This window comes from Scyliorhinus canicula, chromosome 6 (genome assembly GCF_902713615.1).
Source record: "Scyliorhinus canicula chromosome 6, sScyCan1.1, whole genome shotgun sequence".
In the NCBI taxonomy this organism is placed as follows: Eukaryota; Metazoa; Chordata; class Chondrichthyes; order Carcharhiniformes; family Scyliorhinidae; genus Scyliorhinus; species Scyliorhinus canicula.
Genome location: NC_052151.1, coordinates 166,404,107 through 166,428,903, shown reverse-complemented (window position 1 = coordinate 166,428,903; position 24,797 = coordinate 166,404,107). Strand labels below are relative to the sequence as shown.

General features: G+C 42.2%; 2 protein-coding genes across 8 annotated transcripts in view; one reads left to right on the top strand and one right to left on the bottom strand.

Annotated features, from left to right (window-relative positions):
• LOC119967640 (angiopoietin-2-like) overlaps window positions 1–16,157 on the bottom strand; it is a 115,780-nt gene extending 99,623 nt beyond the window's left edge. The window contains exons 1-2 of one of the 2 annotated variants that reach the window (XM_038800433.1): window positions 15,726–16,157; window positions 15,245–15,497 (exon numbers count right to left, since the gene is read on the bottom strand). In XM_038800433.1, coding sequence (XP_038656361.1) covers window positions 15,245–15,460 — 216 coding nt within the window. In that variant the 5' untranslated portion in view covers window positions 15,461–15,497; window positions 15,726–16,157. Of the gene's footprint in view, window positions 1–15,244 lie in introns of both variants that reach the window. The other variant, XM_038800432.1, reaches the window with a different exon arrangement.
• mcph1 (microcephalin 1) overlaps window positions 1–24,797 on the top strand; it is a 410,735-nt gene that overhangs the window by 262,456 nt on the left and 123,482 nt on the right. Inside the window, exon 15 of one of the 6 annotated variants that reach the window (XM_038800428.1) lies at window positions 10,982–11,092. The exons of the other annotated variants lie outside the window; for them this stretch is intronic. Coding sequence (XP_038656356.1) covers window positions 10,982–11,056 — 75 coding nt within the window. The 3' untranslated portion in view covers window positions 11,057–11,092. The remainder of the gene's footprint in view (window positions 1–10,981; window positions 11,093–24,797) is intronic. 6 annotated transcript variants of the gene reach the window in all.

Here is a 24,797-nt window from a genome sequence, read left to right as displayed (position 1 = left end):
TGTGAAATAGACCTCGCAAGATTTGGATTTTGAGGCTCAATTGAAGATTTATGTAGCTGGGAAGCATTTTCTTCCTGAGGAGATAAGATAATTTATTAGGATAGAGGGATGCCTGGGTCCCAAAACAAGACCATCAGATGCAGGCTTCATCCTGCTTATTGAAAACAAATTAACCACGAGTAAATTATTACATTTGAAAATCCCATGAGTTTAGGAATTGGCCTGTTTTGTTAGTTTATTCTGCTTTTTAATTTATTTTAAAATAATCTTTATTGTCACAAGTAGGCTTACATTAACTCTGCAATGAAGTTACTGTGAAAAGCCCCTCGTCGCCACATTCCGCCGCCTGTTCGGGTACACTGAGGGAGAATTCAAAATGTTCAATTCACCTAATAGCACGTCTTTTGGGACTTGTGAGCAGACATTTTACCCTTCCTCTCTGAAGGAACTGGCTTTGCTAAGATTCCACAGCAGCATTTATTCTTCAGTGATTTACCTCAGTGGCTGTTTATCTTGTTTGAATGTTGGAAGGCTGTGGCACTAAGAATCATCATAACTGAACCAAAACCTTGAACTAATATGACACCTACACAAAAGCACTTTGCATCATGGGTCAGTCTAGCAATGAAGAACGCTGGGGGAGGGGGAATTCATGAGCTTTCCCCCTGGATTGGGTGATGGGCATGTTGCTCATCGGTAAACTAGCACTGATGAAGTTGACAGGCAAGTTCGGTTGAGCTGTGGCATGTTCAGTCAAACTTCTCCTTGAAAGATCGCCTACTTTCTTGCTTTCTACTTCTGGGTACAAACACAATCTCCCACATTTGAGCTATGTTCAGTTGTTTAAAATCCAACTTCTGGGTGAAAACATCTGTTTTTAAAACTCAGTGTGCAAACTAAAATAGACAAGGTGTTTAAATGGTGAATGGCCTTACCATTGTGCATTTCACAGTAAAGTTAGAGGAGAAAAGATGATTTTGGGATATTGTGACAAACAAAGCCACAGTTCAGTATTTTTAAGTGTAATGATTGGAGGATTTTTGGAATATTGCCTTCTAAATATTGGGGCAAGTTAAAGCCTGGGGTGTAGTGTGTTTGACTGAAGTGGTTATGATTTTAAAAAGTATTTTGTTTTGTTTCTAAGAAATAGGTAAAATTGGCCAGAGTAATGTGGTTTGACAGGGTGGTCCCTGGGGAATTAATGTGCTTTTGCAGCCTGCAGAGAAAATTTGTTTTTAAGCTTGGGAAGATTAGGTCATTGTTGGGTGGAGCCCAGGAAAGGCTGGGAGGCAGTGAGTTCAGAGGAGCTTCGAAAGAGAGAGAGCAGCTGAACTCTGATCTGCCTGACCCTGAGTCCACAATTCTTTCCCAGTAGGATAGTTTAAAAAAAGAGTAATAATATCTTAAAGCAGAGCAGTCATCTCTGAAGAGAAGGAAGAGACTGAAACAACTTAGTTGAAGCAGCTATTTGAAGATATTCAGCCAGAATCTGCAGGGGTTCTAACCGGGGCCCACATCTGTTCTGCAAAGCATGTATTACTCTATGCCCTGCTGATTTTTAAGCTGGATTAACAACTATATGTCTCCTTTCTAGTTGTTTAATGGGAAATTGTATAGTAGTGTTAATTGTAAGCTGTTCTTTTTCAGGTATGAAGTTAGAAATTTTAATATTGTTTTCATAATAAAAAGTATTCATAATAAAGTTTTAGAAATACCAAATGCTTATTTCTTCATACATTCACTCATGCACAGTTTTAAAATAAACTAAAATATTGGTGGTTTCAGTCCAGTAACCTAGCCACTGTTGGCATCTGCTCTGCGATCGTAATATTAAAAAATGAAGAAAAAATGTAATTTAAACAAAACTCTGTGGAACATAACTGCTGTCTTTAATAATTGGGTTCCTTAATAGAGTTACAATTCTTGCCTCGATATATTCCAGGGGATGTCATCACATCACCTGCCTTCAACTGCCCGTCTTGCAGAATCCTACTATTGGTCACCCAATTTGTCAATCAACGTGCAGCCTTGCCTTCCCAAGGCTCTTTAATGTTTCCATTTTTACGTTCGAAGATCCAATCATCCTGCACCTAGGGCACTGAACTCTATTGTGGAATGTACTACCACCTCAGTTGACAATAGTTTAGTCAGAACAGACTGGAGGTACGGAGTGTAAAGTATCCAAGTTTGCTGATGATACAAATCTAGTTGGAAAAATAAGCTGTGAGGAGGATGCAAAGGGATATGGATAGCTTAAGTGCGTGATAAAGAAAGTGCTAAATGAAATATAATGTGGAGAAATAAAAATATATCTGCTTTGATAGGAAAAAAGCAGCATTTTGTTTAAAAGGTGAGAGAATTTTCTTTGGTGGGATCTGAGTGACCTGTATATCAACCACAGAAAGATAACATGCAAGTACAACAAACAATAAGGAAAGGAAATTATGTGTTCATCATTTATTACAAAAGTAATACTTTAAGAGTAAAGAAGTCTTACTGCAGTAGTATAGGGCCTTGGTGAGACCATACCTAGCATACGTTTTACATTAGGAAAGCAGAATAATGGTGGAAACCTAAAATAAAAACAGAAAATGGTGGCACTAGGATGGCAGCATCTGTGGAAAGAGAGTTACTGCTTCAGGTCAATAAACTGGGAAAAGTTAGAGCTGTATTAAGTATTGAGCAAGGAGTGGATGGGACAAGGACAAAAAGGTCTAGACGATGGAAGGCAGTAGAGATTGAATTGCAGAAGAATTTGTTTTACAGGACCACAGGTATAGTACTGGGTCAAGTAACAAAGCAATATGTGCCAAGAGCTGGTGTGCTGCTGAGATCAAAAATAAGAGAAAAACTGAAACATGCAAAGAAAAGAAAGCAAAATAAGGACATGAAAAGATAGTTGCTAGGTGAACGGGAAAATAGGTTAAAAGGTAAGACAGTAAAAAAAGCAGTGGCCAGCATTTAAGGAGATATTTCTTAACTCACAGCAAAGGTATATTCAATCGCGAAATAAAGATTCTACAAGAATGATGTACCACCCATGGATAACTAAGAAAGTTAAGGATGGTATCAAATTGAAAGAAAAACTATACAATGGAAAGATTAGCGGTAGGCCAGAGATTGTAAATATTTAGGAAATGAGCAAATGGTGACGAAAGAAAATATAAAGGAAGAAATTGGAGGATGAGCAAAAACTGGCAAGAAATATAAAAACAGGTGGTATAAAAGCTCCTACAAGCATATTAAAAGGAAGAGAGTAGCTAAAGAGAGCAAGAGAGGACAAAACAGGGGAATTAATGAAAATAAGGAAATGGCAGAGCCATTCAAACAAGTATTTTGTATTTGTCTTCACAGAACGCACAAAAAGCATCCCAAGAATAGTAGAAAAGCGAGGGGCAAAAAGAGGGAGGGACTTAAAACAATGACAATCACTAACTATCTGGTTTTATACTTCATCATCTAGCTTTCGAATGAATTAACAAGGAGAGAGATGGCATGGTGAAGACGACCACCAATATGTTCCTGTCAACTCAAATAGTGGGGTCCAATGCGACAACCAGGCAACAATTTCACAAATTTAAATTTGTTTTAGAAGCTTTTAACCAAACAACAACATCACAATCTCATATTGACCCCAAATGCCATAGTTGTGTCCATAGTTGTATGAAATCGGTCTTTATTCTTTTGTACTGCTCCCTTACGAGGTGTCATTTGCAAATTTGGAAAATGTCTTTCTGTTCCTTCGTGCAAATACACATGTGTGTAATGAACTCCAATTGGCTTTATTGGTTGGCCAATTGGAGTATGGGCTCCCTCAATGATAGCTCATTGAGGGGGTCCATATAATCACCTGTGTAGGCTTTGTGAGCAGTCTTAAGTTGACTGGACTGCTAGCAGCACTGTTTGTAGCTGCTCCTGTAATATTGTTATTGTAAATAAATATTGGTGTGGTGACCGAACTCCTGCCTCACGTGGATTACTAATGCGGCGACGAGGTAAACTAAGAATTTTGCAGAGACCAGCTGCCACACTCGGAGGGTAAGCCTTGCCATCTTAAAAATGCTGTTTTTTGGGTGGTTAGAGGCATTCGACCCGGCTATTGAGGACTGGTCCCAGTATGTGGAGAGAATGTGTTACTTCTTCCGGGCAAATGATATACTGACGGACGAAAGGAGATGGCTTATCCTGCTGTCGGCGTGCGGACCCTCAGCTTTCGCCATTGTACGTAGTCTGACTTATCCCGATGCGCCGGACACGAAAAATTTCCAAGAATTAACGGAATTGGTGAAAGAGCACTACGACCCAAAACCACCCCTCATTTTGCGTAGATACAGATTCTACACAGCGAAGCGGGAAGACAGGGAGTCAGTCACGAATTTCTTGACCCGCCTGAGAAGGCTGGCAGAAAAATGTGAGTTCGGCCCGACGCTAAATGAAATGCTTCTGGACCGTTTAGTGTGTGGTATAAATGACCTCACAATACAGAAACGCCTGTTGGCGGAAACGGAGCTAGTCTGCAGGCAGGCGTTACAGCTCGCACTGTCCCTAGAAAAGGCAACAAGTAGGGCGCAGGAACTACAGGGCACACCAATGGAGGTAGATACCTGTGAGAGGGACTACCACAACGGGTCCTGCAACCAGATAGCCGCTCTCAGGAAAAGCCTGAGGAATAGAGGGAAAAAGGAAAACCCCAGAACTGCCCCCAAGTCTGCCAAGACTAACTGGAGACAGAGGGAAGTACCGGCTGAGGCTCCCCCAACAGAGAAGGACCGTTTCTGGCGCCAGACAGAGTGGGGTAACAGCGACAGAAACCCTAGAAGGAGGTGGAAAAATTGGAATAACAGGTGGGGACGCAGGGAAGTACACAACGAAAAAAGCAGAACCCATTAAGATTACCCCACGGGTGAACGGGCGGCCGACAATAATGGAAATAGACACGGGTGCGGCCGTATCAGTAATGGGAGTGGCAGCATTTAGAAAAATCAAAGATGGACTCCAGCCACTAACCCTAACAAAAACATCGACGAAACTTAAAACCTACACGGGGGAACCCCTGGAAGTTCGAGGCACGACTCATGTACCCGTGGAATATGAGAAACAATTGCTCAGATTACCGTTGACGATAGTAGAGGGCTCCGGACCGAGCTTAATTGGACGAAACTGGCTGAAAGACCTAAAATTAGATTGGATGAAAATTTTTCAGAGTGGAAGCGGGCAGTTGAGTGGAGTACTCCAAAAATACCCGGAGGTCTTCCAGGAAGGGTTGGGGGAAATCATAGGCGCCAAAGCAACTTTGTAAGGCCAGACCGGTACCTTTTGCATTAAGGAAGAAAGTAGATGACGAAATAGAAAGGTTACGGTGCAACGGCATTATCAGACCAGTATAGTTCTCGGAATGGGCAGCGCCGGTGGTACCAATTTTGAAGCCAGACGACTCGACACGTCTCTGTGGAGATTTCAACCAGACGGTAAACAAATACGCACTGCTGGACAAATACCCAATCCCGAAAATAGACGACCTATATGCCAAATTGGCAGGTGGGCTTTTGTTCACGAAACTGGACATGAGCCACGCCTACCTGCAGTTAAAACTGGACAAGGAATCCCAGAAGTTCACTACGATCAACACCCTGAAGGGCCTTTTTCGTTATACTAGGCTACCTTTCGGAGTGTCATCAGCCTGCGCTATATTCCAGCGTACGATGGAAAATATTCTGCAGGGACTACTGCAGGTGGTGATTTATTTGGATGATGTCTTAATCACGGGTAGGACAAACAGGGAACACTTAAGGAACCTGGAGGAAGTGCTCAGGCATTTCACAAAGGCAGGCATACGGCTAAAAAGGGAAAAATGTGTTTTTTTGGCCCCACAAGTGACGTACCTGGGATATAAAGTAGACAAGTCAGGCTTACACCCATTAGAAGATAGAGTAAGGGCAATAAAAAGAAGCCCCAGCTCCCACCACGGTCCAGGAGTTACGATCATTTCTAGGGTTGGTAACCTATTATGGAAAATTTATTGAAAATAGGGCGTCCATCCTAGAACCCCTCCACCAGCTACTAAAAAAGGGGCAAGAATGGAAATGGTCCGCCCGCCAAAACCGAGCATTTAGGGACATTAAGGAACAGCTGTCATCCGAAAATGTCCTAGAGCATTATGACCCAAGGAAGGAGTTGGTGGTCACTTGTGATGCATCCCCTTATGGGGTAGGAGCCGTCTTAGCCCATAGAGGAAGGAATGGGGAAGAACGGCCAATAGCCTATGCTTCGAGGACCTTGGCGATGGCTGAGAGGAAGTACGCCCAAATCGAGAAGGAAAGACTGGCGGTGATATTCGCAGTAAAAAAATTTCACCAGTATCTGTATGGGCGGAAATTCACCATAGTGATGGACCATAAGCCGTTATTAGGGTTATTAAAAGAAGACAAGTCAATACCCCCGATTGCATCAGCTAGAATCCAATACTGGGCGTTGCTACTGGCGGCGTATAGATACGTTGTGGAGCACAGACCGGGAACGCGAGTAGCAAATGCAGATGCTTTGAGCAGACTTCCCCTCACGGACACTCCGCCGCAAATACCAAAAGTAGAGGAGACAGTAATAACTCTAAATTTTTTGGACACCCTACCAGTAGACGCACAACATATTCGGTTGTGGACGCAAAAAGACCCAGTTTAAGCCAAGGTGAAGCATTTACTGCTAACAGGGGAACTGGAAAGACCAGTGGAGCCCCAGATGCACCCATACTGGAGCAGAAGGGACCAAATAACCGTAGAAGACGGTACCCTATTATGGGGAGCCCGGGTAATAGTCCCAGCTCAGGGGCGTCGGGCAACCTTAACCGAGTTACATCACGGACACCCAGGGGTGTCTAAAATGAAGATGCTAGCTCAAAGCCACGTTTGGTTGTCAGGTTTGGACACAGACATAGCAGCCTTGGTACGTCGGTGCCAGGAGTGCCAACAAGGGCAAAGAGTGCCACCAGCGGTGCCATTGCACCCGTGGGAATGGCCAGGCAGACAGTGGACCTGCCTGCATATTGACCACGCCGGCCCTTTCATGGGCTCAATGTTTTTGGTGATAGTGGATGCCCACTCCAAATGGTTGGACGTCCACCGGGTAAACGCGGCAAGCACAGCATCGACAATTGAAAAGCTCAGGGCCTCGTTTGCAACACATGGACTTCCGGAGGTTTTGGTGTCGGACAACGGAACGGCATTCACATGTGGGGAATTTGGAAAATTCCTGAAGGAAAACGGAGTCCGTCACATCAAAACGGCCCCTTATCATCCAGCGACCAACGGCCTGGCAGAGAGAGCAGTCCAGACACTTAAGGTGGGACTCGAGAAGCAGCCGGCAGCGTCAATTGACACAAAGCTCTCCTGCTGGCTGTTTGATTACAGGGTCACACCACATTCCACAACGGGCATACCGCCAGCTGAACTCTTAATGGGAAGGCAGCTGCGAACGAGGCTGAGTCTCCTTTTCCCAAATTTAACGGGGAAAGTGGAGAAACAACAGGAGGCCCAATGCAGGGGGCAGGATAATAGTCGGCAGCAGAGACATTTCCAGGTGGGGGCACCGGTTTGGGTCAAGAATTATGGGAATGGACCAACGTGGGTCAAAGGCACGGTAGGGTCCCAAACAGGGCCCATATCCTATGAGGTTTCGATAGGAGGTAAGGTGCTGAAGAAACACCTAGATCAAATAAGGGCAGTGGAACCACACCTGGAGGCAGGCGAAGCAGTACCGCCTCAAGCTGGGATAGCCCAGACGGAAAGGATACCCACACCCCAGCCCCGAGCAATTTCTCCAGACCCCGTCATCCAGTCATCAGAGTCGGAGATGGACACACTCGACGAGGCCGCCGCGACACCTCCCCCCGAGGAAGAGGAAGAACAACTTCCAAGGAGGTCGTCAAGGAAAAGACGGGCACCTATAAGGTACACCCCGCCCACTTCGGAGAACGACCCGGCGGACGACACAGAGGTGACAGACCCAGACATGAGGAACAGGAAGAAGCTCAGAGGAATGCCAGCTGGCAGGAATTCCTTGTACCTTGGGAGGGAGGGGTGTAATGAATTCCAATTGGCTTTATTGGTTGGCCAATTGGAGTATGAGCTCCCTCAATGATAGCTCATTGAGGGGGCCCATATAATCACCTGTGTAGGCTTTGTGAGCCAGTCTTAAGTTGACTGGACTGCTAGCAGCACTGTTTGTAGCTGCTCCTGTAATATCGTTATTGTAAATAAATATTGGTGTGGTGACGGAACTCCTGCCTCCCGTGGATTACTACAATGTGTTTTACTGATCCCTGTGGAATATCAGTTGTCACAATTCACCAACCAAAGAATGCTTCCTTTATTCCTACTTTGTCTTCTACTGTTCAATTACCAACCCATATCAGAAGGTTACCTCCAATTCTATGCACTTTCATTTTGCGAGTAATCTCTTGTGCACAAGCTTACTAAATTATGTTTTGCAGCCCATATAAACAGCATCCATTATCACTCCCCAACCTTAAATTTGTCAAGCAACGCATATTCTGCACGCCCCTTATTACCAAAATGTGGCATCATTATACTGCTATTGGTGTGGATTATTGAAAATCACATTCAGTTAATTTGAAGAGATTGTGCCAGTTGGAATATTATCGTGCATGTAATAACAATTACTAGACGGTGCCAAAAAAAATGTTATGTTGTTGCTCATGGGTAGTCCTAGATCTAGAGTATGATTGTGGTTCCAGTGAAGCCTGTTATTATAACATAGAAAATTTAATGAAGCAATATATCACATAATAGACACATGGCAGAATTATTTAAAATTACATTTAAGATATTAACTATTTTTTTCTCTATATGTCACATTGCCTACAGTGCGAAAAATGATCCCAAACCGAGCAACATGATAAAAACACATTGCCAATGGTGGTGCAATTTTTTATTTTAATAGCCTAAAATGAAAAATATTAGGGTTTTTTTTATTATTGATGCTCTTATCCTATTTTTCAACTTTGTCTACAGTTTGGATAAAAGGTTTGGAAATAAAATGTAATTTACACAGTTGTTTTTACTGATTATCAACATGGATCCTAATAATGGTGTTGACAGGAAATTGTCGGTGTTTCTCGCCCTCCTATCATCCCTCTCTTCCTGCTCCGCCATCTCCTCTGCAGCAGTTTTAAGGTCCTCGACATGAAACATTAACTCTGTTTCTTTCTCCATAGCTGCTGCCAGCATTTTCTGTTTGTGTTTCAGGTTTCCAGCATCCATAGTCTTTTGCTTTTCTACAAGTTTTCTGTTTGGCTATGGTCTGATATGTTGTTCATGTGATTCCAGAGAAGCTTAGTCAAACTGTAGCTCCCATTAAATATCACTCTGTTTTACAGGGGGAGTTGGACTCATAGCTCGAAATCCTGAGTGCCTCAGTATAAAAGGCAAGGCCTGAGCAGGGGGAACCCTGGGTGGGCATTTCTAACTTCAAGTAACCAGTATTAGGGATGAATTCCGTGTTTTTCTCCCCCCCTGAAGTCTGTAAAGTTTTGACGTAGATTAATCTTGTAAATGTTATTTCAACCGTTTACAATAAACTTAGGGAAAAAGGAAACGGAGCAAGTGGGGAAAATTACTTGGGAATTTGGACAGTTGTGGTATTTATGGTCAGAATGATTGCAGTCAAAATCCTTCAGTAACAACGAAAAAGGAACAGGAAAAAGGCAAAATAAGCGCTGCAATATTTATGAGTGTCAAATAAACTAGCTGTTGGTAGGTAATGTGGTTTATATTTTGCCCCAAAACCACAATGTTTTAAAGTAAGTGCAATGCCAATAGAAACACGGCCAATTTTATATATATATATCCAAATGAAAAGATTTACTTGATAAAATTTTAGTTGTCAGTGCCAGATATTTGTTAAATGCCAATTAAAAATCTTTATCTTCCTTCCTTACTTTGAATTACATTGCACAGCAAAATAAGTAGCCTTTGGTCCAAATTTTCTGCAAAATTGTTGCCGTAGATATAAAACAGGTGACAAGCTGAAGAAGTGTTCAACAGGAAAGATCTGACTCAGCAGTAAGGGACTGCCTGTGGAGATGAAGAGATTATCATTACAGCTATGTGTTGTTGTATAAATATTTGGGTTATGCACTCTCTGGAGCGTATTTTGGAAATGTTTTAATTCTTGTCCAGTGACATCAGGTATTGTTAACCCTTGTGAAATCCAGCAATCTATCAATATTTGCAGTAATTATTTAAGCTGACAGGCTGCCATCTGCTTGAGTAGATAGAACAAGGGAAGCAATATTTAAATTCCAGTCTCCTTGCATGTCAGACATGGGCAGCAGATCCCCCTGGAGATAACCATTTGAAAGAATTTATTTTCTTAATAGCTAGCAGCTAACAACATAGCTATGCTTTTTATGAACAAGGTTATTACATGACTTTAAAAAATTATTTTTAGAATCTACATGGTAAGTAGTTATGATTTTCAATGTTAGACCACATTAAATTCGCTAAATATAAACATATTTTATATGGTGTACATTTCATGATACATACACAATATAACTTTAATTATCCATAGTCTCAAGCATATATGTGAATATTTGGAAATCAGTGGGAATCTTAGCTGTCTATGCTTTTCGCTCATCTCTTTTATTCTGTCCCTGCTGGCAGTTTATGTGTCAACAGTTCAAGTGTCAGCCATGGCAAAGTTGGTATCACTGTTGTCTCCGAGTCAAAAAGTGATGGGTTCAAAACCCACTCCTAATCTTGAACACAAAACTCCCAACTGATACTCCCGTGCCATATTGAAAGAATACCGTACTGTCAAAGGTACCCTCATTCTGATTATGCATTATTTTGAAAAAAAGCAGCAGTGGAGTTATCCCCAGTGTCATGACCAATATTTAACCTTCAATAAATGTTATAAAAACAGATTATCTGGTTATTATCACATTGCTGTTTGTCATCCCTAGCTGTGCTCCATTTTGCTGCCATGTTTCCCACATTGCAAAGTGACGACAGCTTCAGAAGTTCTTGATTGGCTGTAAAAGAATTTGGGATATCCTGAAAGACACTATATAAATGTAAGTCTTTTACTTCTCTTTAACGTGTCCTCCAAACATTCAAATGTTGCTCAAATTGTGGAATCTGAGCGAACAAGATACAAATGCTGCTCCAATAACTTCAGCCCCCTTGTGTTACAGAGATGAGCACTAAGATTGTCAACATTAGCAACTCAACTGGCAACTTCTGCTGAGATTGTGAAGCTGCCAGCTTTGAAAGGGATACAGAATCTGGCTGTTAAAATGGGATCCCCTTTGCGGGTTAGCAGATTGCAAATTAAATGCAGCACCAGCTGATTAGATAAAGCAATCAGTTTGCTTGAAAGCACAGGGCACCATTTAACTCGATAAGTCCTCTGCTGATTACAACAGTTCCACTGTGCTAAGCGCGGTAAAGGTTGCTGTTGACGTAGCTGAGGTGCGTATTGCTGACTCTTTAATAACCACCACTGTAACGGGAGAATCATGTTGGAGGAGCATTGTTGACCAGCTTTCTTGGGTCTGTTGAGTGTCTGCCAGCTTGGAGCTTAGATTTTACTGATCAACCATTCTAGTGCCAACTGATCTTACCAGCAGACTTAGAGTAACAGTATGTTCTTTTGGAGAACCAAGGTGAATTACTCTGAAGAGGCCGTACATGCGAACTCGAGAGCAGTAATTAAGTGTAATTTAGAGACTCTTTACTTCAGCCCATAAATGTTTACAGCCCAGAAGGAGGCAATTCAGTCAATTGTGTCAGCCCTGTGGCTGCGTCTCAAGTAATTCAAACCAAATCACCCTCTTACTTCCATAGCCCTATAACTCGTATCACTGGCCTTTACTGCCCTTGGTGGCAAAGCCTTCTTTGCTTCAACAACACTCTGTTCTGGAACATGTTCTTCATACAATGTCCTTACAACTTAATTCATAATTACACTGTTATCTAATTACCCCCAAAGGGAATGGATGCTTTCTTCAGAGAAAGCACAGGGTAGAGATTAGAAATAATCTTACACATCAAGGAAAATACGAGACATAGTGTATGATTTTTTTTATATCATTCTTCTAACTTGGCTAATTGCCTCACTTATGATTGTGCCAGTATTTTGCAACTGGCTGCAGGAAACAATTGAACAAAATCCTTTTTTCTTGAGAACTTTTTGTTTGCTAACAATATTCTGTCAACTTTGATTTTGTAATTATTAAGTTGTGGTATTAATGACTTTTTAAACTGTTCCTATTAAATAAAATCCTTTGTCCCACACAATCTGTTTCCCAGCCAAGAAAGGTGGGCAAGCAGTCTTGTCCCAGGTCTCTTTTTGCCAAGTTTCCCTCGTACATGCTGTGGCACTGTTCTACCCAAACTTGTAATTCTTACCTTTTAAGAATAGTTACTGAAAACCGCTAACATTACTAAGAAATACTTTTGTATCTACTGATGATAGTATAACCATGGACAAACAATGCAGTGACAGTAATTCAGAAATAGATCTAACTTTTATTAATCAATTCACTCTGCCATGGTACAGTGTAGCGAACTGTACTGGAAAGATCAGGGTTTATTTGTTTTCCCTCTGATGGACATCCCTGCTCCCCAAATCTTCTCCTTAAGTCACTGTCCCTGTGAACTAAGCGTAGATAGGGACTTACCAGGGGGTAATGTATTTGAGTAGAATTCCTGTCAGCATTGTTTTGACAGTTATTATCCTGTTTGTTTAGTGCACAAAGGAATTTTGTGCAAATGTTTTAACCAATATGTTACCAGAACGAATCTTTATTTGTGGGATGAGATGTTATTTTTATGCAGGAAGTTTTTATGATTGAGGATGCACTGTCTGGAAGAGCTGCAGAAACAGCTTGAACAGTAATTTTCAAAAGGAAATTGGAACTTACAATGAAAAGAACAAATTAGCAGGACTTTGGGGAAGGGTGAGAGAGTGGAACTAATTGGATGGATTTTTCAAAGATTCAGCATAGGCACGATAGACCAAATAACCTCCTGCTGGATTTCTTTAAGATTCATTAAGATGAAGTCATAACCTACCATTCGAAGGAGCCATGTTGGGATACTGCAGGGGTACAGAAACGGGATGTTGCTATTATAATGTAGCGAGGAAAGAATAAAGACTGTTACTTGAAACATATAAAATGAAAGAGGAACTACACAGAAGTGTAAAATGGTAACCTGTGTAACAATATGCCCAGAACCTGCTCATCCCTACTGAATAAAATACAACAATAGTTTGTGTCAATAGCAAATGGAAACTATTTTCCCCGCTGTTTAAGTGCTATTACATACAATTCCTTAAATATTTCCTTATGTTCTTTGACTTGTGGTTTTTCACACATAATAATAATCTTTATTATTGTCACAAGTCGGCATTATGTTAACACTGTAATGAAGCTACTGTGAAAATCTCCTAATCGCCACATTCCGGCGCCTCTTCGGGTACACAGAGGGAGAATTCCGAATGTCCAATTCAACTAACAAGCACGTCTTTCGGGACTTGTGGAAGGAAACCGGAGCACAGTGCAGTGCAGATTTCCCGGAGGAAATCCACGGAGATACGGGGAGAACACGGAGACTCCTCATAGACAGTGAACCAAGCAGGAATCGTACCCGGGTCCTGGAGCTGTGAAGCAACAGTGCTAACCACTGTGCTACCGTGCTGCCCATTTGGATATCTTTTTGATAGCTGTAGAAATCTCTTGATAACCAATATACATACTGGTAGAAGCGAGTCCATTGAACTAAAATTAGCAGCACAATTCACATCATCAATTTTGAAGTTCTTCGCTGCTTTGTATTAATCTGATCTGATCTGGTCATGGCAATGAATTTGTACCATGAGATTATTAGTGTAATAGTTGATTTAAAAAAAGGTTTATATTAATATTTTAGCCCAGGAATGAAAAGAGCTTTCGTTGGGAATTATACAGCTATTTTTAGCCTTTATTAAAACAAAGAGGGTTAAAAGTTAATATTGCTGGGTGCATCAGTGACTCTTTACGCACTGTTCCGAGTATCTATGGTGTGGCTGTCGGGAATTGCAGAGCAGAGGCCAGGTATTTTTCAGCAAAGAAGAAAAGAAAATCAAAAAGAAATTGTTACGCTCGGCCATTTATGCACACCACCCAGGAACAGTTTCCAACCATGTTGATGGGAATTGACGCAACATATCTAACTTTGTGGCTTCTTTAGGGGTGGGCACTCCCAAAAATGAATTTCCGTGAGTAGAATTTGTTACTTTATCTTTAAAAGTTTATAGTAGCGTGCTTGAGTAAAAATGCTGCACTGATTTGCTTAAAGCTATTCTTAAATGCACTGAAAGAAAAATGCACCTTGGTAGTATGAACAGAATTATTTTTGTGCTTTCAGTCAGACATGTTTTTATGGGTACACCTTGATCAGTATATAATTTGCACATGGCACAGAACATTCCATGTATCTTGATGCCTACATATTTTACCTTTAGGTTCTTAAAGTTATGCTAATTATTGTAAAATTATTAGGATTTCTCTTGGGAAAGAAATAGGAACAATGAAGCGAAGCTTGTATTAACATCGTGCCATATCATATGTAGATTTGCAAACTTGCAAATTTAGCCACTTATGCCAAGCAGTTTTCACTTAGGTCGTTAATCATAATTTACAGTGGATTTGATTTTCAGAGGAAAAGAGGGGGAAAGAAAATCACAATATCTCTCAGCTGGAGTTTACTGAAAGCATTGATAGTTTCGATCAGTACGAGATTTATGAAGAAAACTGATCTTGGGACTATTGAAAAAAAATAGTTTTGATTATTTCATGATGAAAAATTTGGGTTAGTTATTGCCTGTAAGTTAATTTGGACCACTGTTGTAATCATATGTAGGATATTAAGAATTACCCACATAATATACATTGACCATACAGTACTGAACAATATATCATTAGCCAACTAAAATGCTGATGCCTTTGCCAGTTCCCAAGCATGGGAACAATGCTGTCGTAGCTAACAGGGCTAAGTTTTAATGAGAGTGACAAGACGAATTAGCAAACTTCATCAGTAATCTGTATATCTGGCCAACACTTTTATCTTGAAGCTTGTCACAGTTAATGTACGTGGTACATTTCCTTTTCTTTTGCTTTTCAAAAATTACCTTGCCACGAAAAGAATGTCTCACTTTTCTGAGAGAAAAATGATTAGCCTACCTTGTGCAGCAACTGTGTATTGTTTTCCATTATATTTTCAAGTTGCTGAAGCCTTTGCAAGGAGCCATCATTATCTGTTTCTGGAGAATCCCTTTGCACTGTGTTAGGCACATATTGATTTGCCACCGAACGGCAGTTGTCCACCTCAGGAAGCAAAAAGGTATAACTGCAAGGCCCATGCTGTATTTGATAATGCCTCTTTCCAGTGTTATCCATACCCTTGCGAAACCCTGTTCCCAGGGAGAGACTGCAGCTGAAGAAAAAGAGAGAAGGAATCAACATTTTCTGTGTCCGTTCAAAGTGCAGAGTCCTTTGTATATTAAGTGCAATCCAAGATTTTTTAAAGATCTGTCAAAAGAATTTTTCAGTTGTTCTGCTTTTATCCTCTGGAATTCTGTGGTGAAATTGCCAAGTACAAAGCACTGTGAACTATTACTGCTTGATGTTCTGTCAAAACTGGAGTAATAAGGTTCTGTATTACTTCCTGTAGTCTTTCAGTCTGTGTTGCGCAGGCAGAGACAATGCTGTAAAGCAAACACAATTCCCCACTGGCTTGGTTTCTCAGCTTGAAAGTGCCCTTTTATCTGAAGCTGCATGCACGTTTCGGCAAGCTGCTGTATCTGACTCAATCAGTGCAGCTTTTTATGATAACTTGACAAGAATTGCCGAAGTGTTGTATTTGTGTATTCCCCTCAGAGCTGTCAGTTATCTTCCACCAGGGAGGTCACTCTCAGACAACACAGATACACGAGTATGTTTCTGCCCAACCCACACTGAACTTACCAAAACTCCAAAGAGAGATGATTGGCCAATAACAGAGCCACTAGTAATTCCCTTTCAACTCTTCAAGTGGGGACCAATGAATAGACAGAAGAAATCATTCTGGCTTTCCCGGGACTACGTGCTAGAGAACATTGTACAACTAGAAATTTAAAATGCAGAAAAAGTGCAGGGAGCTGCAAATGCCTTGTGTAAGACTTTCAATGAATTAACTAATGCCTTCATCAAATTGTACTTCATAAAAAAAGAAAATCCGTAACACTAATAGATTGTGTCTTGCACTTAAAAAGAAAAATACACCTTCTTGGCTAAAATATTGATCAGTGGTAAACTGGAAGTATTTGTCTTGGTTGTACCATGTTTTGCAGGTAACTTGGTAAAGTGCTGTCAGAAATTAAAAACATTATTACTGTCATATGTCATTGGGTACATTTCAGACAGTGAGTCATAGTGCAAGCATCGTAAGTCAACACATTTAAATTTAACAGTTCTAACAAATACCAGAACTTTTAGTAATGCACCACAACCATGATTTATTTTATTTTAAATATCAAGGATGTGTTGTCTGTTGAAAATATAGCAGATTCATTAGAGTGCTGGGCATGGGCTATTTTGCATTGAGAAATCTCTGTTCTGTTCAATTGTGAGAACTAAAAACTGTCCTCAGTATTTATCAATGTACTTTCTTTTGACATCCTTTCTATCCATTCATTTGGTGTGTTGTCAGCCCAAATGCATTTATACCATACAGCAGACCTTCATAACAAAGTTTCCAGTGTCACTGGCTAATCCATAGCCTTTATCAAAACTTCAATATACTTTGAATGAATGAAGTAATTCAAGGAATCAGTTGAGATAATCCTTCTGACAATTTGACAAGCTGCAAATTATTATAGGGGAATTAATATTTCTCTGCAAAATAGGCAAAAAGGTCTGTTCACAAGGACTCTGCCGTTACCTTAAGTTCAGAGGTATTTTGCAGGTCAGTCTTTTCTCTAGCATAGCCACTTTTTAAGTGTAATTATTACAGTTAAGTGTTCAGTTTTTCCCCATTAGGATTATAGCCCTCATGTGTGCCTGTGACACGAAGAGTGATTAATTTGCATGTAAAGCCAATGAGTGTACACTCTTAAGTTTGATAGGTCCTGCGCACCAATGGGAAAAAATGATTTTCTCTCTTAAATCTTTAAAATACGATTGCCAGACAATCTTCCTTGGCAGCTAAGCTAAAAGTAATTTAAGTTCTTGGGAAAAAGGAAAAATTCAGCTGGATTTTGCACGAGATGGATTACCATTTTTATGTAAAGTGTACATGGTGTGAGAAGTGCTTCCTGGCTCTAAACTTGCAGTAATATTGTTTTGCTGATAGATTGTGCCCTTTGCAAGAGCTTGTTTCTGAAATAAACATAAAAACAGTGAGTTGAATGAGTTGAGAGTGGGATATTAGCTCCCTGGATCAAAAAGGGAACCAAATTATTAAACATTGGCTTGTCTGGAAAAGTTATTCAGACAAATAATTATTTTAGAGTTTGACTGTATGTATTCAAAGGATGATTGTCTTAAAATGGTAAGCTGTGGAATGCCACAGTGGGCACAGTGTCATTGGCAGAATGTGCATAAACTTTGACTGCACAGTTTCAGATCTCCGCTATGCTATTGCGAGATATCTCAGAACAGGCTCCAAGCTCTTCTCAGGGAGCAAAGGGAAAATGATCCAATTGACCATTCTTGCTCACTTTTGTAGCAATGTACAGAGCAGTACTGAAAGAGGGTCAGAGAGCACTTAAATCGCTGAATGTATTTTCCAAATTCTCTTAAGCATTCCCAAAGGGAACTAACTCTGCAAACATGTCTATTTATAACTTAGTATTCATAATCCCTTTGTCCATATCCTCTGTTTACTTCTGAATATTATTATTTTGAACTGTGCTTGCAATTAATTGCTTTGTCTCAAGTGCTAATCGTGTTTTTAGTCATGGGATATGTCTTAATTTATGTTTTTAAAAACATTTTCTTTACGTGCTGTCTTGGCAAGGTTCACATAACAGATGCAATTGAACTCTGTTTTCACAAAGTACCAGTTCATACTAGATTTCTTACTGTGCGTTTAAGTCTCACGGCAAGTTAAATGGGGACATAAATATGATGAAAGACAAAATGAAAATGAAAAAAAAGTAATAGTTTATCATTTTAGCTATCGTTTAATAATTGACAGCTTAGAAACTTCTAAGGCGGAATTCTCTTAGCTCGGGGCTGGGCCGGAGAAACCCCACAACCGGGCCATGCCGCCCCGATGCCAGCACGCGATTTTCCACGGAGTGGAGAATTGGCGCCGGCGCGTTTGGCCGATTCTCGGGATGGGCCGAGCGGCCACTCTAAAATGGCGTCCACACCTGGTCACAGCCAGCGAGAGCTCTGCACGCAGGGTCGGGGGGAGGCCTGTGGGGGGTGGAGGGGGGCTCCGACCCCGGGGGAGGGGGGGCCTCCGATGAGGCCTGGCATGCACTCGGCCCCCACCAATCAGCGGGACAGCCTCTCGCTCCCCGGGCCTATTTTCTTCCGCACCATGTTGCGTCGGGGCCGGCACGTTGAGGGAGGCCACTGCACATGCGCAGATCCCGTGGCGCACAGTTCACACCGGGATGGGAGGCTGGAGCGGCGTGAACTGCTCCCACGCCGTGCTGGCCCCCTGTAGGGGCCAGAATCAGTACTACCAGTGGCCCGTTCACGCCGTCGAGAAATGCGACAGCGTTTCTGATGGCAAGGACACTCTGCCGCCAAATGGGAGAATCCTGCCCATGAGGTCTTGAAAGCTTGGGACAGAATCTTTACCTAATTGACCCAATGGAATCTGGGATGAGGTGAGGCCAGCAACCAGTTAGGAACCCAACATTTGGACTCGGCTTTGCTGTGGCTCTTGAATTTAGCCCTGGCATTAGCATGACACTCTTGATTTCCCGATCATTACGAATGGGAGCTTGAAGACTTGGGGGAAGTGGTGGCATAGTAGTAAGTCATTGCATTCGTAATCCAAGGCTCGGACTAATGCTGTGGGGCATTGGTTCTAATCCCACTATGGCAGCTAGTGGAAATTGAATTCAATTAATTAATCTGGAATATAAAGCCAGTCTCAGTAATGGCAACTGTGACAACAATCATTGATTGTTGTAAAGACCCATCTGGTTCACTAATGCACTAATGTCCTTTAGGGAAAGAACCATTTTTAAAGCGTTCGCAATAGAGATCAGAGTCGATTGATTAAAGAGCTGTAACTGAGGATAAAGTAAGCAGAAGGATGGATGTGCCACACAGCAAGGCACTGATGCTTTAACCCAAGGTCATGCTGTTAGCAATGAGTTCCCAAAGGGAAATACTGTTCCCAGTGGATGGGAGGAAGAGACGAGCCCCTCAAACCAACAACATTTTGCTAGAAGTTACTGAAGGAGTATTCAAAAGTCTTCTACAGACATATCAATAGCAAATGGTGGTTAAAGAGGTTGTGGGGCCAAGCACGGACCTAAAAGGGGATTGATGCATGGAGACAGTGCACATGGCAGAGATAATAGTTTACTAATTTGCATCTGTCTTTTCCCAGGAAGAAGATGCTGCTTGTGTCATACTGAAAGAGGAGATAGTTGAAACATTGTATAGGTTAAAAATAGATAAAATTGAGGTATTAGATAGGTTGGCTACATTTGAAGTTGAGATGTCCCAACGGTGGGATGAGATGCATCTCAGGATACTGCGGGAATTAATGGTGGTAAATGTGGTAGCACTGGTCTTAATCTTCCAATCCTCCTACAGGGGTGTGGAAGAGAACTGGAGAACTGCAACTGTTCAAAACAAAAAGGTCAAGGATAGCCCCATCAACAACAGGCCAAGCTACATGTTTAGCCTCAAGCAGTAGGGAAGTTTTAAGAAATGATCATTTGGGGCAAAAATCAACAGTCACTTGAACAAATGTGGATTAATTAATTAATGCCTGCACAGGCTTGTTAAGGGAAAATCACGTTTAACTAACTTGCTTGAGTTTTGAATTTAATGAACTAACAGAGAGAATGTTGATGAGACTAATGTTGTAATGTGGTGCACGTGAAGTTCTGAAAGACACTTGATAAGGTGATGCATAACAGGCTTGTCGGCAATATTAGATCTCTTGAAATAAACGGAACAGTGAAAACATGGATACAAACACAATTGAATGACATAATCAGAGAGTATTGTGAGCAGTTATCTTTCGGATGAGGGAAGGCAGATAGTGGGGCTTCCCGGGGCTTTTCTTGATCCATGGTAATAATCAAGACCGGGATATACAGAGCACAATTTCAAAATGTACCACACTTGGAAATATTGTGAACCTTGAGAAGGATCGTGATGAATTTCAAGAGGGTATAAACTGGCTGGTGGAATGGACAGAAAAGTGACAGATTAAATGCAGAGACGTTTAAATTGATTAATTTTGGGAGGAAGAATAAGGAGGGGCAATATAAAATACAGGGTACAACTCTAAACAGGATACAGCAGCAGTGGGATTTGGGGTATATGTGTACAAGCCATTGAAGGTGGCAGAGCAGGTTAAGAAAGTAGTTTATTCAGTATACATAATCCTGGGCTTTATAACCAAAGACATAGAATCATAGAATTTACAGTTCAGAAGGAGGCCATTCAGCCCATTGAGTCTGCACTGACCCACTAAAAGATAACCCTATTTGAAAACACACCTCCACCCTCTCCCCGTAACCCAGTAACCCCACCTAATCTTTTGGACACTGAGGGGCAATTTAGCATGGGCAATCCACCTAACTTGCAAATCTTTGGACTGTGGGAGGAAACCGGAGCATCCGGAGGAAACCCACGCAGACACGGGAGGAAGTACAAATTCTACACAGTGACCCAAGTTTGGAATTGAATCCGGGTCCCTGGAGCTGTGAGGCAGCAGTGCTAAACCACTGTGCCACCGTCCCATTTGGGGACTAAGTCCCATTGTGGGGTGGGGGGAACATCGAGTATTTCTTGCTGCAGAGGCTGACGGAAAAAAACACTAAATCTTCCAGCCCGACCTCTTTAATTATGCAACTGGATGTTTCGCAATGTATTCCAATGCAAGCAGGAAACACCGGATCTGGAAGGTCCACCCGTAGATACTGCCCCCCCCAGCCCTCTACTGTGGTGTTCTGGAATCCAGGGTTGCCAGCCGCCTCCATCCTTAACTTCGATGGTCAGTGGAGTCATGACTTCTGCATGCCATGTTGTTCGAGACATGTTTTGCACCAATGTATTTTGTACCGCAGGTGCAGTGGAGAATTAAGAATGCGTGCTAGGGCATTCATCTACATCTCATTAGTGGGATGTAAATTAGTATCAGGCTGGTCTCCAGCGGGATTGCTAGCCTGACATGGCAGGCACCACCAGAAAATCCCACTGTAACCTCACGCTGACATGAAACTAATTTCTGGACATCCTGCCAAACTCTCTTTACTCCCCAACACCCACCATTAGGAAACCAGTGGGGGCTTGGGAAAATTCCACCCATAGAGTAGGAAAACAAGGAAGTCATGATAAATTTTATAAAATATTGATTTGGCCTCAAATATTGTATTGTGTCCACTTCACGGCATCGCACTTCAGGAAGGATGTGAAGTCAGTAAGGAGAATGCAGAAAAGGTTCATGGGATTCTCAGTCATTAATACATATCATGGAAATCATTAGTTCTAATACTGACCCACTGGAATACCTCACTATATATACACCTTCCTTCAGTCTGAAACACAATCCTTTACCCCTACTCCCCATTTCCTGTCACTCAGCCAACCATGCTGCCACTATCCCTTTTATTTTATAGAATAGAAACCCTACATTGCAGAAGGAGGCCATTCAGCCCATTGGGTCTGCACTGACCCACTGAAAGAGCATCCTACCTCGGCCCAATCCCCCACCCTATACCCATAATCCTACCTAACCTGCTAATTTTTGGACTATGGGAGGAAAGCAAAGCAGACGTTACATCAGTCACCTGGGAGAAGTGCTTGTGCACAGAAGATTGAGTGATTCTGCAGGTGTCATCAGATCCCTGAAGGACTGTTGCTCGTTTTACTGGAGTGTGATTAACACGCCTCCGTTTAAAGGCCGTGTGCTTAACACTACTATGGCTCTGTGTATGTAATTATGCTCAGGAGTCGCCAGGTGCCGTATTTAGACACCGTCACAAGTATATCAAGGTCAGGTTCAAAGTAATAAATCTGTACACCGATTAGTAAGTCCAAACGATTGATATTTATTATAACAAATATAATAAATACACATGCATACGCTAAAGAGACTAACTTACTTTTAATACTAAACAACTAAAATACTTATCTAGACAGGAACAGGCAAGGTCAGGGGACAAGGCCTTCTCCCGTTCTTGGTCTGCAACTCTCAGATTCTTAAAGTTGTCAGGATCTAGCAAGGTCTGGATCACGTAGCGATCGTTGTAGTGGCACTTACAGTTCGATGGCTCAACGGCTGGTGATGGAACTGGAGTCAGGATGCGATGTAGCAGCAAAGCGGAGCCGGAGCAAAAGCAGACCGAACCGAACTATTCTTATAGGTCCTAGAAGTCCGTGCCCCCTTGGGGCGGTCCTTTTACCTGCCATGTATCGATTTGGCCTTTCCCAATCGATATCTTCTAAACCCCCCAATCTGAGGGTCGTTCCTCGATGGGTGGGGCGGTCCCTATGGTTCTTTGTGTTGGTTACTGTGGCGCCATTCTGTCTGGGCGTCTACGCAAAAGTATCCATTGATAATTAAATGTTTCTATTGTGCGGGGTCTGGATCTGGATCACCTCATTACTATGCAGATCTGTTCCCATTTGCACCTTTGGCTGAAACTCTGCACCTGGCCAAAAACTGGTTTCTGTACGTACAGAATGCAAATTAGTCTTCTGCAACCTGCTTGTCCTTGCTAAGACTGTTTTTCCCTGCAGCCTTAGCAGTTCTCCATTTTGTAGCCCAGTGTCCATCTTAGATGGCTACAAGGACCAAGAAGCTAAGAAATTAAGGGACACGATGTGCCGACGTGGACAGCTACTAGCAATGCACACCCACCTGTCCCACTTGTACCAGAAGGCTGCCACGAAGGTTTGATGGACCGTGATGTGTTATCTGTGTTGGTCTAACATCGACTGCAACTGGATGCAGTAAAACGAGAAGCAGGCTTTCGACACAGGAGATGGTCCAACACTGTTTTATTGAACCTGTTGATTGCTGTACATAATCTGCTGTGGGTTGACACTCTATTAACCTAACTGAGGACCTGCTACTGGCTTGCCCAGACTAGCTCTCTATCACATGGTGATGATTTTCATTGGCCTGTGTACTGCGACTATCTCCCTAGCCGTGTCTTGTGAGAGAGCGAGAGCCTTAATGCGCTGTGTGCTTTATCGTGGTGGTGTAATGTCTGGTGATTGGTTGTTCTGTGCCGTGTGTGTTCATTGGTTATCCTGTGTGTCAATCATTGCCTGTCTGCATCTCATGATATACATGAGTGGATATTGGGACAGACTGCTGCTCAGTCATGGCATGTGGTGACTTCTTTTTCAACTTCGACATGCATTTTTAAATTGGGGTTCCTAATGCGTGGCACAAATGGCGCTGCACCCATCTCCTCTGTCCTGTGGAGTGACATATGGCTGAGGAGAAAACTCATTTCTCATGAACTGCTACTTCATGAGACTTCAGCACAAATTGATCTTAAATGAATGACAGCACTTTGGATCCCAAAGCTTGTTTGTGTGGAAGAATTTAACAACATGAAGTGGAAAGGGATTTACTCCCTGACGTACTTATGATGAGAATTTACCTCACAGCTTAACACTGTTCACTCCTGTTACCGGCACCAAGCTCAACAATTCTCCAAAATCCATTAGGGTTGAATTATTTTCCCTTGTCTCTGAGGAATCCTTGCTTCCCCAAGTAGAAGGCTCAGGAAAAACAGGTCTCCCCCTTGTTTTCCCAGTGCATTGCTGACTGGACACCTGCTGAAACATCGTATTGGTGTCTGCCATCAGGCCTCAAACACCAGAGGGCCAGTAGTGGTCATAGGTACTTCAGGGAGACAGTCAGAACTTTTCATCAGCAGCCTGAAGACCTTAATGTCAAAGGTCTAATATGTAGCTATCGGTGAGGCCAAGCCTTGCCAGGGAGCAATTAATCTAAAATGTATTATTGCTCGTTCTGGGTGAGTGTGCTTTACACTCAATTTGGCTCTGTTTTATTCCTTAGCTCTAGAGTCGCCAGGTATCGTTATGATACCGCCACAAGATTTAAGTTCAAGTTCAGACCAATAACTCAATACACCAGTTAGTAAGTTCAAACAAGACAGGGGTAGCAGGGTAGCATGGTGGTTAGCATAAATGCTTCACAGCTCCAGGGTCCCAGGTTCGATTCCCGGCTGGGTCACTGTCTGTGTGGAGTCTGCACGTCCTCCCCCTGTGTGCGTGGGTTTCCTCCGGGTGCTCCGGTTTCCTCCCACAGTCCAAAGATGTGCGGGTTAGGTGGATTGGCCATGCTAAATTGCCCGTAGTGTCCTAAAAAAAAGTAAGGTTAATGGGGGGGGGGCGGGGGGGGGGGGGGTTGTTGGGTTACGGGTATAGGGTGGATACGTGGGTTTGAGTAGGGTGATCATGGCTCGGCACAACATTGAGGGCCGAAGGGCCTGTTCTGTGCTGTACTGTTCTATGTTCTATGTTTATTATAATACAGTTATCTACTACTTATGCATATAAAACAAAA